Here is a 19,256-nt window from a genome sequence, read left to right as displayed (position 1 = left end):
TTTATAATTCAATTATTTGTTTTTATTTGATTATAATTCCATATAATAGTAAGTAATAAACTTTGAATATTTTGTGTTAACTTCCAAGAGATGGTTGATAAGAAGTAAAATATAAAAGCAATTCTAAAACTGGTATATTTTTTATGCTTCAACTTCTTTCATGATTTGACCTTCCAACTGTAATGGTTCGAGTACTGCTGATAAGTTTTTACAACCTCTGGGTCGATGCAACTGCCGGGAAACGTTTCGTTGGGCTAGGGTATCAGCAGCCCAGTAGTCAGCACTTCTGCGATGACATTAAAAATCACTGATATGTTCATTATTCTGTTTTACTGTGACTTTAGTATCTAATTATTCAAAACGCTAATGATTAATAATATTTCATTATGAATCAAATAAAATGCGTTAGATAATAAAATAAAACTTAATCTGAAAGTTAATTTTCAGTTTTTTACCTGAAACACAGCATATTTATCTAGACTACTATTCATGTCTTCAATATTGCTGTAATTCCTATTTTCTCAACAATTGAGTTGTATAAGAGAAGTAACTTTGTAGCGGTATATGCATCATTTCTACTAAGTATGCATAATTCTTCTCTGAAAAAAAATGTAAAACGTAAGATAATTTTTTTATAACTAAAAACTTTCACTTTAGATATGTACCTTTACGGCCGAATTTGTACAGAAATTGTATATATCATTGAGTGAAACTGTGCGCAGCATAATGCAGGCGCAACCTACCAAAATGGTACCTTGAACACGGTTCATCAAAAAGCACTTAAGGTATGATTTTGTACATTATACAGAAATATGATAAGCAAAAGTTATGGGATAGGAACAAAAATTAAATGTGCTATATCAAAGATTTATTCTTGAATTATTTAGCCATAAGTGTTTGGAAATTGTTAAAAGAAAAGAACAAGTTGCTTTCTTTTTTAAAAAAAGAAAAGCAACACGTGAACCCGAGACCGCTGACTGGTCACCAAAAAAATGTTGCTGAATTTGTGTTTGCTTATGATTTGAAATAATTGACCGTGAATAGAATAAGATAATATGATGATGTTAAAACACCTTTGTTGAACATAAGTTATTGTGTTTAGATTCTTGCACAAGTCAATTGAAAGCAATGTTGGATAGTTGTGAATAGAAAAGTGTATATATACAGCTATTATTTGAATTTACATTTTAAGGCTTGGCTATTTTCTTTATTACTTGGGACATAATTTTTTCATACTCCCATTGCAAATCCAAGTTTCTGCAAACTGGATGTCTAATGCAAATTGCTAAAAACCAATTGCAATATAAATTTAAGCCCTTGGTTTGCTTTATAATCTCGATGCATTTATTTTATCTATCATAACTTCATATTTTGTTTCCTGGATGCCTTCAGTTATTCTTATACTCGTTATTGAAGCTGCCTGTACTCATGGTAGATGATGTATAGATAAATTTTAAGTCCAATTTCCATGTGAAGTGAAACCCTGTGGCATGCAACTTATATGAAGGTTTCGTAAATTTTTCGTGAGAGTAACACACCAGCTTCATTTGGGACCTCTTCAATACTGACAATTATTTTGGTCTCATAAAACATCTCAAATTTTAAGAATTTCCTGAAGTCACTTGAATCAATCCAAATATTCTACAGGAAAATTTGGTTTTGAAGAATATCTTATATTCAGAAGTTTTATGAATACCTCAACATACTCTCAAAAGAACCAATTTATATAAAAAGATATGTAGATCTAAAAAGATACCAGGATTTAAATGTTGTACACAAGACGCGAGTTCAGTCTACGAAAGACTCATCAGTGACGCTCGAATAAGAAAAGTTAAAAAGGCCAAATAAAGTTCGAAGTTGAAAGGAATTGAGGATCCAAAATTTCGAAACAAAGGGTTTGCCGAATACATCTAAGGTAATCTATTCCTGGGGTAGAACATCCGTAGCGTTTCGAAAATGTAAAAGTTTATAATAGGACAGTTACTCAAAAAAAAAGAAAAAGAAAAGAGAAACAGCTAGAGGTCAGAATACCTTAAGAAATGATGACCATGCTTGAAAGTCACATGTCAAGCTCTTACTGCCATGTCCTGAATTTAGATGGAAAAAAGCGAAAATTCACATTCGCGAGTGAAACTAATATTTATGCATGCATGTTTTTTTTTGCGCAAGAAATAGTAAATAGAAAGCAGACGCACTAATACTCTGGATAAGAATACGCATTTGCGTCATCACATATATTAATCTAGGCTCAAATCTAATGTTTAATAGTTCAATTCTGATGTCAAATACCTACCTCAAGTGTTTTGACTCCGGATTCATTGCCATTTAATTCAGAATAGGTGTAATCGCAAACCGATAGTGTGTCGTGTGAACAGGGTGATATATAATGTAAATGAACCAAGACGTGTAGGATAGCTGGTCAACACAATGAATACAATTTTCAAAATCGTACTATATTGCAAAGATTTAGATGCTGTATGGTTGAACTATTAAAAAAAAGAATAATTATTGAAATTTAACAATTAACATATATACATTCCTGTTAATGAATCTTTTCCGAAAATTTAGAATATAATATCAATAAACACAAACGTAAGTATTTACAGATGGACATTTTTTTTATCAAATCAATCTCTTCTTAAAGTCCAGCTTTCCATTATATGAATATATTGCTTTGCAAAATATAAGCAAAGACTTATAAATCCATATTAAAACAGTATAAAATAATTAACGTGGTGACTAAGTAATTATTTTTTTTTATGATTATTGTAAAATATTAATTACGTTTTTGTGAGAAGGATTTAAAATCTTTGTGAATTGAAACCATACAAGTATTTTTTCATTCACTACCGTTTAAAATTTAGATACTAACTTATGTGTACGCATCCCGACTCATTGGTGCTCATATGTTGCATACAATTTTCATAAATGTATTCACTGTTCAAACCTGTGGGACATAATACACGAATATATACCATCTTTAATTATATTCTATAAGGATAAATTTAGTCTCAGTTTAAACTTAATAATTTTAAAAAATATTCTACTTGTCTGGTAGAATCTATGTATGCAATTAAATATTTTTGACAGAAAAATCTTTTTTGTTTTGTTAGTTTCTGCTTTCCGACGCTGTGTTTCCGACCTAAGATAAATATTTATAACAGAAATATAGTTTTGTTAATTTTCTTCATGCTTTCCGACAAATATCCCAGGCTATGATTGAAATACAAAATATCACGTGATAAACGTTCAGTAATAATCAGTTTATTCCGAGACAATATATATTAATAAACTATTACCAGGTTTATTGTCACAATCTGTATTAAACACTACACACAAACAACGCGTACAGGGATCATCTCAAAGCATGAATATATAACGGCATTATCATTATACTTGATATTTAATAAACATTCGCATTATTAAAAACACATATGCTTTGTCAAAAGGCAAATAGGTCTAACATATAAATGATTTTTTGACTGCAACCTAGTCTTTATTTTTTGACAATCCGATCTCCAAATGAACTTTGATTGTTGAAATATACAATGTCACGTGGTAACCTATCCTTAGAGGGACCTATCAAAGACATAGATAACTACTTGTATAAATGATCGAAAATTTTCGAGAGGTACCGAGATTCTTGTTTCCAGATATATCCGAATGGCCCATAGATGTTACTAAAACTCACCAATGTATAGGCGTGAACCCACCACTAAGGGGGTTCACGCAAAAACAAATTCAACCATAGCATAGTATACTTCTTATTTACTCTATTCCCCAAAAAATGAAAGAAATTAGCATAAGAACACTACTGAATGGTAATATATAAAACAATCTTCAAAAAGAAAATGTCATTACCTACATTTGTGCAATCAATGTGTCAAATTCCACCATTGGAATGAAATCAACTACAAAAAAACTAAACTTACAAAATTGAGAAAAATATTAAAAGGTATGAACAGTTGGTAAACATAGTCATACGTGTATATAATGCCTACAAGACTGATTATTATGGTTAAATTCATGTTCACCGATTTACATATTCTCGTATTTGATTTATAACATACTTAAACGTATATCCAAATGACAAAAAAAATATACAGTTAACAAAAGACTCGTTGTAATGTATCAATATTTCGGGCTTATTTTAGTCTAGACACCATCTTATTATTCATCGAGATGACCTCCGAAGACTGCCATTGGTCATATAACCCCATATAAACATGAAATCAAACGTAAACAGACAGGCACACATGTGCAATCGCATAATTACGATTTTCTGGATGTGTTTGATTGCATGTCAAAGATCAAAAAATATATGTAAATCATAGTTTTACAACTATAAGTATGATTTGTTTTGTGAACCGGTTCAGTCAACTAAAGGTTATTTCTGGTGGCTCGCTTGTTTAGCTTTTCATTGTTGACATTCATTTCTTTTGATGAATGAACATCCTGACCACATGCTGAACGCATGCACAACCCATCTCTAGTCAATGGTCAAATTAAAGGTTGCATGAATACGGATTCAAATGTGGTTAACTTATTAACTTGCAAGCCAATAGTACATCAGCGTTGGTTTTTCTTTGGAGCTTATTTCAAACCAAACTGACTGTTAATACAGAAATATCATTTCTGTATTCCGCTTGTCTAATCACTTGAAACTTGATTATCGTATTTTAACTTTTCATCTTATTCGTAACTAATGCCCCTTAAAAACCGTGGTAATTAATTTGAAATAACGTTAGTCGAAGTGAATGAAGCATGAATCGAAAGTCAATTGAGTGTTCTGAGGTGGAAAGCTAGCTGCATCTTCATATGCATGCAGGGGGTATGTTTGAATGGAGTCTAACTGACACCGAAAGTATTTACCTAAAAGTGACTGTAGGTATATTGTAAAAACTGTTTTGGTATTTGGGGAAAATCTAATATAAAGCTTACTGACTGCTGAACCTCCTTTTTTAAAAATTTAAACCAATTATGTCTGTTTGTTTTGCTCACACATTGTTGTCAATATCATGGAATTCTATGCGACTGTCATACAAGTTAGAGGTATAGAATCGTTTTATGTGTTTGAGCTTTTGATTTTGCGATTTAATAACGGACTTTCCGTTTTGAATTTTCCTTGTAGTTTTTGCTATTTTACCTTTTACAAAAGGCAACATACTTGATTTTCATATGATGAAGACCTAATCTTTCAATCAGTTTAATTGAGGTTTGGAGCTGGCATGTCAGTAACTGCTAGATAGTCCTTTGTTCATTTATGTATCATTGTCATTTTGCTTAGTTTCTTTTGTTACCTATTCTGACATCGGACTCTTTTAAACTGAGTTTTACTGTGCTTATTGCTATGTGTTTCTTTTTTCTACATTGACTAGAGGTATAGGGGGAGGGTTGAGATCTCACAAAACATGTTTAACCCCGCCGCATTTTTGCGCCTGTCCCAAGTCAGGAGCCTCTGGCCTTTGTTGGTCTTGAATGTTTTTTTAATTTTAGTTCATTTATATGTTTTGGAGATTAGTGTGACGTCCATTTTCACTGAACTAGCACACAATTTTATTTAGGGCCCAGCTGAGGACCACCTCTGGGTGCGGGATTTTCCCGCTGCATTGAAGACCCATTGGTGGCTTTCGGCTGTTGTCTGCTCTTTGGTCGGGTTGTTGTCTCTTTGATATATTCCCCATTTCCATTCTCAATTTTAACAATAAACGTGTTACGAGAACTGCTATATGTGTCAAGTGTACGATTTTTCCCGATTATATCCAATAGTTTGCCTGCGACAATTCAACCAATAACTGCCGCCAAATTTGTATTTTGCAAACTGCAAAATCAAGTATCTAATGAATTAATCACACTGAAACAATCAAACGTAATTAGTTACCCAAGAAAAAGTAAACTAGGATAATGTGTCCTTAATTCTTTTGTAGAGGTATGAGGCCTATAATTTTGAAATGATGCACACTTCTTTATACGTGGTATTCTTTCATAAAATAACTACTTTATGGGTTTGGTCAAATGAAGTGAAAGAAAGAATATTTACCATTTTCTGGTGAAACAAATCCATGTCGTGTTAAGAAATCCAATGCAATCATTGCTGAACTAGGCCTGAAGTCCTCTAAAAAAATGTTATCCATTATCTGTCAAAACCAAAATTTCTTTCAACTTTTTCTTACAGTTAGGACATTACCACATATGATTAAAAACTTAAAACCTTGTTAAGAAAGTCATACTGTGTATTACTAAGGCTAAAACAGCGTCTATTTTCTAACATACGGTTTATCCATGATTTTTTATTAACTGTACATTGAAATTTTTATTGTAATTTTAACTTTTCAAAAAGAGGATTGAGGAAATAAGGGAAAACTATAGTAACTACACCTTAATGTTGTTATAGCTGTGCAATTTACAATTTGATAAACATAAATGTTGTGCACCTTTACTATAAAACAGGTTTAATCCAGCATTTTCTTCGGAAATGCATGTATCAAGTCAATTGTTTTCCACTCCTTACAGTTGGGTGATAACGTTTGGTTTTGTATTTACATTGAAGTTCGGTATTTTTGTTATATTTTTTTGCTACCCGTTTACTGACCTTTCACGTTTCGTAATTAGAAATTTACTATATTTGAAATGTGGCCACATCAGACTCCCCTTACGTTTCATACCAGGCTTATAATAAGCATTGTTTATAAGTTTTAAAACATTAGGCCAACTAAAGTTAGAGAACGGAAACCAATTTTGGAATGTACGCACGGACGGACAAGGGTATCACTTAATGCCCCCTCCGCCGCAGCGGGGGCATAAAAAATGCGAAAATTTATTCCAAATACTGTTAACGTAATTTAAGTGGAAATACAACTTATTGTTTCGAATAATCTAAAATTACACTCATAATGGGAAAATTAAGGCTAATATGAAACACCTAAACAGAAATAATTTTATATTATTTCTACAATATGATTATGACTCTACCTTTTCAATAGCAATCATTTCGAAACTGCCAATTTCACCATCAGCATTTACAGGCCGAAAATTTGATGGTAGATGTAGGTCAAATACATACTCACACACACGGGAAAACTCCTCGTTTATCTTCAAATATATGGCTGTAATCACATCAAGGTATTAAAATAAATGACATGGTTTCGTAATATTTCTATGCGTACATTTTTCTTATCAACTGATATCCCTTTATTTGATGTGACAAAATATTGATAGTAAAAACGACATAATGCATTATTCTGTCATATGACCTACTACAACTATATATGCGTTTTAAAATATGAAATCTTTTCGACAGAAAAAACTACATCTGACAGCATAGGGTTATAAGGTTACCGACGATGGTACAGATTATATGTTACTGCTGCGAAATGGGAGGTTAACAATTGGAAAGTTGAAATGTGCACGATTGTCGTAGACTCTAGTTTGAAGTCGTCCATCTGGAATAACAATTAGCGAAAAAAGCTAGGTTTCAAGTTACAGAATGATTTTCATTTTTTTAAACTGATTAACTGGCAAAAATTACAGTCCATTGTTAAAGGAAGGTTATTGGTTGTTTTGAAAATGTTTAGTTTCTGAAAATATGATAATCATGTACTTCAAATACTTAAGCTTTTGTTAAATAACTTGTTGATACTTTACAATTAATCTTAAAAAATTAAACTTGTTTCAAATTTGTGTATGCCTCTGTGAACGCGGCCTCAGATAATGAACGTTCTGTATCAACAAAAAATACTGTATGGTCTCTTTCTATATATGAACAATCTCCGTTGTTTTTAGTGATACAAAAAATTAAGAGAGTAAAAGATTACCTCACACATCCTACTGCTTTTAGTTTGTCTGTCAGTTTTTTTGGTACTGATGCCTCTTCTGCACATTCTTTAATAGCACATTGTCTGACACTCTGTCCTGACGTCAGCCCACCTGCACAATGATATGAAAATGTCAAAAACACAGAGAAATCTGTTTTACTCAACGTCTGTGTAATATAAAGTAAAGCTGATTAAAAGATATCGTTCATCACGCTATGCAATTAATATTTTGAGATATTTAGCCTTGGTCCCAAATTTTACAATCTCCATTAGTGACATTTTTTTTATCGCTTAAAAACTTATATTCTGATCTATACTTACCATGTTATCTAACATATTAAGATATGTAGGTCTAGAGTTTGATCGTCTACTAAGCCACATCATTAACTGGTTGTCTTTTGTAGCATAACCATTGATGTGTACAGCATAAACTATTAAACCAAACAAACCTGCAATATTGCTTGATGAATAAGTTTCTTATTTATTTGCAATATCATTCTTATTTATTACAATAATTGTTTATCTTCTTTTATTCTTATATTCACATATAAGAATATGTAATTCTGTATAAATATCTGATGTAATTCTGTCAAAATATCTGAAGTAATTCTGTATAAATATGTGATGAGGTGTGATGAGATGATTTAAGCTGTTAATTGTCTCCTTAATAATATCTTTGTTATGACAGGTTATAGGTATTCCTATGGGCATAAAATGCACCCCTTTAATAGAAGACTTGTTCTTTTCCTGTTATGAATCACAGTTTATGACTAAACTCAGTAAAGACCCGTGCATTTAATTGATAAATTCCGTTTTTTTTATGATATTTTTTTCGTTAAATTATCAGGAATTTTCTAAATATACTGCCGAAATTTAATCAACGGAACTTACTTTAAATGAATCAAATATAAACGGTGATAACTGTCCTTTTCCAGGATTTAGATATTTAAGTTTTACACGGGAAACTCTACACTTAAATTTACGACAAAAGGAACGATTTTTCGTTCCCTATTGTTAATTTTCATTTTTGGAAGGTGATGTTCATTTGGCAACATCTTATGGTGTTTATATATCACAACTTGTTCGTTATGCATGTGTCTGTAGTGACGTTTTGGATTTCCATGAACGTAATCTATGTATTACTAGTAAATAATTAAGTCAGGGATTTCGATACCACAAATTACTTAAACCTTTACTAAATTATTCCATAGATATAAAAATTTGGTTTTGAATACAAAAAGATGTGGTATGATTGCCAATGAGACAACTCTTCACAATAGACCAAATGACACAGAAATTAATAACTATAGGTCACCGTAGGGCTTTCTACAATGCCCAAAGCCCATAAAGCATAGTCAGCTATAAAAGGCCTCGAAATGACTAATGTAAAATAATTCAAACGAAAAAACTAACGGCCTAATTTATGTACAAACTAATGAACGAAGAAACAAATATGTAACACAGCAACAAACGACAACCACTGAATTACAGGCTCCTGACTTGGAACAGGCACATACAGAATGCTTAATGCTATGATTATTCTATCCTATATTATTTGTAAGTAAAATATATGTTTTAAAATTTAGCAAGAAAGATCCGATTCCCGATTTTGACATTTTGACTGACTGTTAACTCGCATTGCGGTTGCAGCATACATTGTAGGAGACGCTTACCCTGTTACTACCGTGGCCTATACATCATAGATGGATCTGCATTATTACAGTAGTTGGGTGCATATAGCAGATACCTCACAATCTTATTATTTATCATTTTGGTATAAAATATTAATTAATTTACCAATCACACTTCGTTAGACGTTCGTTTTTGTTTTTTGGGTTTTTTTTCTTAGTATTTTTTTGTATTTGTTTCTTTTCCTTAAATCAATAAGTATAAAAATTATCAAAAAAAATAATCTTCATACATGATCATGATGATGGATATCACAATTAAAAATTGTTTCTCTCTAAATATCATAGTTTTCATGATAATAGGCAAAAATGAAAAAAAATGGTCATATATGGGCAATAACTCCTATACAAATTTGTCTTACAGTTTTGACATACATGGACAATTAGTAGAGCTCATTATGCTGAACATTTTTGCTCCATTCAGATTTTCTCTATTTATAACGGCTCAAAAATAATAGACAAAACTTGCATTTTACCCCTATGTTCTATTTTTAGCCATGTCAGCCATGTTGGTTGGTAGGCGGGGTCATCGGACACATTTTTTAAACTAGATAGCCTAATGATGATTGTGGCCAAGTTTGGTTAAATTTGTCTCAGTAGTTTCAGATAAGAAGATTTTTGTAAAAGATTACAAAAATTTACCAAAAATTGTTAAAAATTGACTATAAAGAGCAATAACTCCTTAACGGATCAATTGACCATTTTGGTCATGTTGACTTATGTGTAGATCTTACTTTGCTGTACATTATTGCTGTTTACATTTTATATCTATCTATAATAATATTAAAGATAATAACCAAAAACTGCAATTTTCTTAGAATTACCAATTCAGGGGCAACAACTCAACAGCGGGTTGCCTGATTTGTCTGAAAATTTCAGGGCTGATAGATCTTGACCTGATGAACAATTTTATTACGTCAAATTTGTTCTGAATGCTTTTGTTTCAGAGATATAAGCCAAAATCTACATTTTACCCCTATGTTCTATTTTTAGCCATGACGGCCATCTTGGTTGGCGGGCCAGGTCATCGGACACATTTTTAAACTAGATACCCCAATAATAATTGTGTCCAAGTTGGGTTAAATTTTGCCCTGTAGTTTCAGAGGAGAAGATTTTTGTAAAAATAAACGGACGACGACGGACGACGGACGACGGACGTCAAGTGATGAGAAAAGCTCTCTTGGCCTATTGGTCCAGGTGAGGTAAAAAGTATATCACAATTATAACCAAACAGACGTAAAGGTATAAACATGATAAAATTGAATATCTTAAAACAATAATATTATAATTTTAATAAATTTATCTTTAAGATAAATTTATTAAAATTAATAAATCAAGATCATAAACATAAAATTATCTTATCATCCAAATTTTGAGGTTCGAAGATTACTCACAAATTTAGAATCAGTGATCATGCACTACAATAAACTCATCATAGATACCAGGATTGAAATGTTGCACGCCAGACGCGCGTTTCGTCTACATTAGACTCATCAGTGACGCTCAAATAAAAAAAGAGTTGAGAAGGTCAAATAAAGTACGACGTTGAAGAGCATTGAGGAACCAAAATTCCTAAAAGTTTTGCCAAATACAGCTAAGGTAATCTACTCCTGAAGTAGAAAAGCCCTAGTATTTCGAAAATTCAAAGTTTTGTAAACAGTTAATTTATAACTATGACCATATCAATGATAATTCATGTCAACACAGACGTGCTGACTAATTTGAATCTGTCGTTTTGAAAAATTACAAGGATCAGAAAATAATAACTTGCTGAGCAATGTCATTTCTTTCTGTCTAGTGACGTATTTACTAAAATATTCGAAAACAATTATTTAAATATGTTATACTTTTGAAGATAATTTTAATAACTTAACAAAATTTATTATAATTAAAAGGCCGCTGAATCCATCCCTACTAAGCAATATTGAAATAGTGAAATCCTTTAAAAAGAGTGCAAACGCTGAAATGTCTCGCCTGTTTTACTTATAAATGAATTCATGTTTTGAAAGTCTGTAATATGAAGGTTTTACTACAAGTATCAAAGAAAATCAACATTTTTTTTTATCGTATTTTTTCTTTTTTTTTTTTTTTTGTATATTAAACATATTTTATTCATTAAAATATGAAGAGGATTGAACAACAGGCATAACCTATAAAAGCTCTCTCCATACTACACGTACAAGGTATAATCAAATATTAACAACTGTATTTAAAATAATATAATATAGTTGGAAATGCATGCTACTTTTGAGCACACACAAACAAATACATATTTACAGTGTTAATCACTAAATGTTTAGTATATTTAAGTCTGTAGACAATTAATCATAATTTATTCAAGTACCCTGAGACATGTTAATATCCTTTATAAGTCACTAGTAATATATATATAAGGTTTGGAAGAGACACTAAGCTTACTAAGTGGAATAAACGAAATAATGTTGAAAAAAGAAGGAAACAAATGAAACAAAACGGTGAGTGTCACTGATATATATCTGAACAGATTAAAGAATAGCAATATTTATATCATAAGAAAATAATCTGTTTCCAAAAAGTAATAAGTCAATATTTATGTCAGCATTATCATCAACAATTGAGTAAATGGAATCAAGTAAGATCTGTCTTACATCATTGTACTTAGGGCAAGTAAATAAGAAATGCTGGTAATCCTCAGGTTGGTTACAGTTTGCACAAATAGTGTTCTCCGATAAAAATTGATTAAACAAATGAGATTTTAGAATGCTGGCATTATTTCTAAGTTGACAATGACTAATATTATGTTTCCTTATCCCATAATTAAAAGGTTTAAATATTTCATCAGTCCTCTAGCATTTGTCCAGTCTACCTCTAAATATACATAAACTTTGGGATTTTTGTATACTTAGAGGAAGACTATTCCAAAGTCTTATAGTTGAAGAATGAAACTATTAAAGTAGAAGCTAGTTCTAGCAAGTGGGAGGTGAAAAGTATTTTGTTCATTCCCCAAAGTATATTGAGTTTGTCTAGGAAAATATGGCTGGACTAATTCATATAATGGTTTACTTTTATAAATTTTGACTTGGATAGAGAGTTGTCTCATTAGCACTCATACCACATCTTCTTATATCTAAGTATGCAGGTGTCATCCCATTTAATATTTTATAAAACAGTATATGCTTATGTTTATTTCGTCTATTCTCCAAAGCTTCTAATCCAAATTCAATATAAAGTTTATGTTTTGAGGAATTACGCCGTAGCTCAGTAATAATTCTAGCAGCTTCTATTTGATTTTTTTCAAGAAGCTCGGACTCGTGCTGAGAGCAGTTGCCCCAAACAACATCACCATATTCTAGTATAGGTTTAATAAAAGCATAGTAAATACGTATAAGTGACTTCCTGTCTAAAAATGTTTAACTTGACGAAGTACAGATAAACCAAATGAATTTATAACAAGCGATAAGGAATGTTATTTTGCACTCGATAATGTCCGCGTATATATATATCGGTTACCAGTCAAACACGAAAGTTACGTAAGTAGAAATCTCGTCGGCAACAATACATCGGAATGCCCTCACGGTCATCGCGATGTAAAAATGAATTTGAATATTCCAAAGTATTGGGCTTTAAATGTGATCAAGTAACACTAGTTTTGTTATATTTATGTATACTTTCTAAATAAAACAAATATTATCACCTACTACGAAATACCTAGACGATCACTTAGGTATGACATAACAATCATACCTTTTCATTTTTTCCACGTACGTACAAAAATGCAATGACATAATAAACAACAGTAGAAAATGGGTCAAGCTCAATATAAAACAACCTATTCATTCAGTAAATGGTTCGATGTCGACTAAATAGATAAAGAGGTCATTAAATATCTAAAGTTTGATTAAATTCTTTGTCTTCCCAGCTGTTGACAGGTAAGTTATGCATACTTGTTTTCAAATTAGTCGAATGTTACTGAATTGGTTTTTTTTCCTTAATGTAAATGTAAGGTTCCGCTGAGTGAAAATCTAGGATGATATGGCATTTACACAAAATCATGTCTCTGACTGTCTTTAAATTAAGGTTAATCATAATCTTTTGACAAATATCGCCGTATTTACTCTGAATACAGACAACCCTGTACACGTGGTTAAGTTTTAAGACATGACAGGAACCACAATATTAGATTTTAAATGCATTTTATATTGAAAATATTTTAAATTTTGATGGATTTTTAGATTTTTTTTTTTTTTTCGTTCTCACAGAAGGTGTAAAAATAACCAAGTTTGGAAAAATGTTTGAGATGTTCTTACTGGGAAAATGATAAGTATCTGACAACAATTGGTGATTTAAACTTGAAATTCGGGTGTTATTGTTGGCACTTCTGTGGAAACGACAAAAAAAATTCTCAAAATCAAGTTAAGTGTAAAATTTACTGAAACATAAAAAGGCATTTAAAGTTCCTGTCATGCCTTAAAACTTTACCAGGTGCACATGTTTGTTTGTACTCACGACTCGAGACAGCCATATTTTTCAATTCCTTCTGATGAACCTAGGCTCAAATCTGTATATTTGTAATTTATTTAATTATAGCGTTGACAGTGTAGTCATATTTCCCTAAACTTTTTTTTTTTGGTCAATTAATCATATCGGTGTTTGGTGGATGAAGATTGTCTATAGTCACGTCACAGTGAGTTGTATTTTAATCTCTTCTATGCCTGTATTTCTTGAGTGCACACCGCATAGTGCAGCTAGATGAACATTGATTCTTTGTTAAAATGAACTAATAGATTGGATCTATTTTATATCATTTATCTATTAGTACCTGTGTCGTACCTGTCGTAGTCGTTGTCAACTGTAGGTGTAGACAAGTATTGAAAAGGTCTATTAAATAGGATGCCTACACGCCTCCACATAATTATTAACGACTAAGCCATCGGTTCTACAATTGTGTACAAAGGAAGATAGCTCAAATGAAGATATTGTCGACATATCTTTCTTTGCTTAATACAATGCAATGTTTGATTTTAGATTCAAAGCACAATGGTAGTAATCTTGAACCCCTCATTGATCACGAGCACTTTTATTTTCTAATGGGTCTGTGTTTGGCTTCTGAACAGGGGATACACATATCGTTCATGCATGGTTATTGTAACTAGATACAAATGTGAAATTTCGTGTTGGTAATGTTAATTATCACATGTTTGTAATGAAAACATGTGTTATAACCACATAATTGCCCTGTTCTCATTGACGACAAACGTGTTTCTAACAGCGGGCGGGAAACTCATTTTGTCAACGTCGAGCAAAATGACACCGCGGGACAATTAGATAATCATTGACATTGACATATGGTATTCGAGGACTATTATAGTTTGGAACTGTTTGGAAGCTTTGTAATAATGAAAATATTACTGTGGAGAATTGAACAAGTATCTTCCTACAGATTTATTAATTTTTCTCACGTTTTAGTTCACTTGACCCAAAGGTCCTACATGTGATCTTTTGTCCTTACTTTGCGTCCGCGGCCCATAAACTTTCCCCTTTAAAATAATTTATTCTTCTCTCAAACTGCTCGATGGATTGAAACCAATGTTTGTCTGCTTTTTCTGTAGGATGTCAATTATAAAGTTTGTAATTTTTGTCCAGGATGATCAACCAACATTTCCGCCTTGTCTATAAACAGAACATATAGGGGTCGAACTAAAGTTAAGGTGAAAATCCCTAAATATTTTAACACTTAGAGAGAAATTGTCCTGTAAACAAGTTATATTCACCTTGAAAATTTAAGAAAAATTTGTCTGCCTGTTTTGGAGTTTTGCCCCTGAAATGTTCATTTTGAATTTGTTGGTATTTCTTTGCAATTGTTCCAAAAAATTATAGGAGCCAGGTTATAATTGAGAATTGTAAAAATGATCAGCATGACAAGATTTATCCACCCTGAAAATTGGTGAAAAATCTACTCATTCATTTTTTAAGTTATTGCCCCTGGAATATCGTTTTCGTTTCAATTCTTATCAGTTGTTGAAAATTATCGAGAAAAATAAAGGATCTAGGATAAAAGTGCAAATTGCACAAAGGATTGTCATGCCAAGAATGAAAATTGCAGAAAAATCTGTAGACCTGTTTTGAGTTATTGATCCTAAGATATCATTTTTGCAGTTTTTTGCTGTTATTGTGGAAAATATAGAAGCTTGGTTAAAATTGTAAACTGCAAAAAAAATGATCAGCATGACAAGGTGAACCCTGAAAATTTCAGATAAACCTGTCGACCTGTTTTTAAATTATTTCCCCTGAAATATACCTTATTTTAATTTTTGGCATTTTTTGCTGTTAGTTTGAAAAACTTTCGGCGCTATGTTAAAAGTGTAAACTCAAAAAATTATCCGCATGACAAGATCTACTACTCTGAAAATTTTGTTATCCGTTTTACAGTAATTGCCCCTGAAAAGTTCCTTGAAGTTTTAGTTGTTATTTAAATCAATATAGGAGGTTAGTTAAACATGCAAGTTGCAAAACTCATCAGCAACACGAAGAATCGCCTATAGCATAATCGCCTATGCATAAAAAAGTCCTAATTAGCAAACTGGCGATTTTTTTTCACTAGGTGAGCGATACAGGAACAGATGTGCTCTTGTTTAAGCATTTGTCAAGTATGTGATAAATAGATAATAACAATTCGCCCTTGTATCATCACTCGACCCGTATGAGCCCTCTGGTTTTGTCTTGTGCTAATATTTGTGTATGACTTAATTTACTCAGACAAACACTCATTTGACAATGACAAATTTTCCTGGCAATTGACTATTTTTTTCTACAAGGACTTTTATAGTCGGACAATTGAATTATTGGTAAATATGAGCTGTATAACTCAAATAGATTAGAATTCACCTGTATAACAATGTGCATATATTATGTGCATCGATCATTTACGGGCATGGCTGGTATTAAAAACATTTGTCAACTTTAGAACGGCACTTAATATTCAATATATATGGAATTTTTCGCCTTCTCATTTTAAACATAGTACTTGTGATACCTTCTCTCGAGAGAGATGGTAATTAATGTCGCTAAAGCGATGCATAGGGATAGTGATCCGGCGGTGACGGCGCTAACTAACTTCTGCTGAATATTTCAGAAGGTATAAGACCTGGATGCTTCATACTTTGTATATAGATGTCTTATGTTATGAAATTTCCGTCTGTCAAATGTCCGTTGTCCTTGGTCTCATTTTCATAGTTCAGTGACTACTTAAAAAAAAAGTTATTATTTTTTTGTAATGTTAATTTCTCTTATTATGAGTAATAGGATAACTATAGTTAGTATGTGAGTACCTTGCAATGTCCTCATGCCTGTCAAACACTTTTCACTTGACCTCGACCTCATTTCATGGAACAATGAACAAAACAAGTTAAGTTTTCGGTGTCAAGTCCATATAGCAGATACTATAAACAATAGGTATACTATATTTGGTGAATGAAATGATTGTAAGGTATACATGTCCAACTGGCTGGGTGTCATCTGACCTTGACCTCATTTTTTTGGATCGTGTTAAGTTTATGTGATACTTGTAGTTAAACTTTATATTTAGAACTATCAAAATAAAACCAATAGTTAAGAACTCAGGCGAGACATTTCAGCGTGTGAACTCTTGTTTTATTTTTTTTGTATAGAGAGGTCTTCAAAGCAGGTGAAAATCCATGTGTTGGTAGTTTTGTTATGACTATTTTGTTCATCTTGCCTCCGAATGTCGTTAATTTATTTTGTATTCTCATTATTTAAGTTGTGTGGTGGCCATGATAAAGTCGGTGTCTATGAAAGTGGCATTAAATACTTGCAAATAGCAAGGTTGTGTTATTCTTGACATACAATCAACTATTTAAATGTTCAGAAAAGGGTTTTAAAATATAAGAGTTTAGACAGGTAAAACAAACAAGGATTTCGCACACAAGAAAAACACGTAGTAAATCCAAACGTGGCATAAAAGTTTGTAAATTGTGTCTTGGGATTTAATCTATCAACAGTTTTCCCATGCGTCTGTTCAAATGTCCTTAAAAATAAACTCATCTTAGATACCAGAATTAAAATGCTGTACGCCAGACGCGCGTTTTGTCTACAAAAGACTCATCAGTAAAGATCGAATCAATAAAATTAAAAGGGTCAAATAAAGCACAAAGTTATAGAGCATTGAGGACCCAAAATCCCTAAAATATTCTTAAATAAAAATGCTTTGTTCCAATTTCATGAAACTTCTCTGGAATATTTGAATTGTTTGAAGGAAGCTTTTTGTCTACTAGTATTTTGATAAATTTTTTTCCAAAGTTATGGGTTTCAGTTGTCATTTTAAGGCATTTTTGTCTCGCCTTGACGGAGCCAAAAAGCGAGACATAGGTATGGTGTTTCAAGCGTCGACGTCAACAATGTATTAGTTTGTGACTACGTCTAGTTTATGGTGTACCACGAGTGGTAGGTCAATGATATTTGGTATGTGTAAAGCAAAATATTGTCCTATGAAATATTGTCCCAAAAGACAATATTTCATGACTATGTATCATGAAATATTGTCCTCATCTATGAAAAAATTTCCATAGAAGGACACATTTCCATTGTAAAATGTTGTCTGTATATAGACAATATTTCTCAGATGAATACTATTTTGTCCTGTTAAAGGGAGGTTATATTTTGTGTGTATTGAGACAATATTTCATAGACAGATTGTCTTGGAATTTTGTATCATGAAGGCGAGGTTAATAACATATACCATGTTTGATAATTATGATATCATTAAAGTGTTTTATTTGATTGGTAATAACAAATAAACACAAATAATTATTCCAGTTATTCCTGTACCACCAAAACGCCGTCGCAAAGAGATTTGTCAATCTAGTATTTACAAATGCTATAAGTACATTCCATTTTGAACATAAATAAGTTACTTATATTTATACAGTATAATGCAGTACAATGAAACATATGTTAAACAATTCTTTAATCAGTTAACCATTTATAAAGTATCCATATAAATTTGAAACTAGCTTATGTTAAAATAAATATTAGTTTGAAATATAAAATACTTTCTTTGCAAAATATTTTTAGATATAAATCTAAAAATGGGCTTTGCTCATTGTTGAAGGCCGTACGGTAACATATAGTTGTTAATTTCTGTGTCATTTGGTCTCTTGTGAAGAGTTGTCTCATTGGCAATCATACCACATTTTTTTTATTTGATGCATGCTTAAGTGTACTGTTTTTAATTTTGTAATAATTTGATTAAGAAACATTTTCTTGGACAGTATTTCACAGTGAAATATTGTCATGGACAGAATTTCACAGTGAAAAAATGTCAAAGACAGTATTTCATAGTGAAATATTGTCATGGTCAGAATTTCATAGTGAAATATTGTCCAAAGGGAGGTGACAAAATTTCATGGACAAGGACACTATTTCATAATGAAATATTGTCCTGGACAGTATTTCATGGGAGATAATATTTTATGTTACATATGCAGTTGTATTAGCATTGGTACATCTCATTTCAATGGAGATTATTTGGGCCTGCCCCCTTAGTCATATCTATAGACTTTGAATTTTGTGCTTAGTTTTCATGTATTAGTTTGTGATTAGGTCAGTTTATGGGGTACCACTAGTTGTAGGTCAATAATATTTTGTATGCAGTTGTATAAGCGATAACATATCTCATTTCCATGGAGATTATTTGGTCCCGCCCCCTTGGTCATGGTCTATTGACTTTAAAACTTTTGCTTAGTTTACATGTATTAGT

General features: G+C 31.7%; 1 protein-coding gene and 1 pseudogene across 1 annotated transcript; one reads left to right on the top strand and one right to left on the bottom strand.

The window, feature by feature from the left end:
* LOC127704174 (sulfotransferase 1B1-like) overlaps positions 1-19,256 on the top strand; it is a 91,528-nt pseudogene that overhangs the window by 50,882 nt on the left and 21,390 nt on the right.
* Positions 462-9,584, bottom strand: LOC127706636 (uncharacterized). The gene is given in 7 exon segments (XM_052211291.1): positions 462-599; positions 6,041-6,137; positions 6,973-7,071; positions 7,073-7,106; positions 7,815-7,933; positions 8,136-8,274; positions 9,562-9,584. Coding segments are annotated over 7 exon segments (597 nt in total). The 3' UTR covers positions 462-513.

Source organism: Mytilus californianus, unplaced genomic scaffold, assembly GCF_021869535.1.
Source record: "Mytilus californianus isolate M0D057914Y unplaced genomic scaffold, xbMytCali1.0.p SCAF_6, whole genome shotgun sequence".
NCBI lineage: Eukaryota > Metazoa > Mollusca > Bivalvia > Mytilida > Mytilidae > Mytilus > Mytilus californianus.
This window is presented reverse-complemented; position numbering and strand designations above follow the sequence as displayed.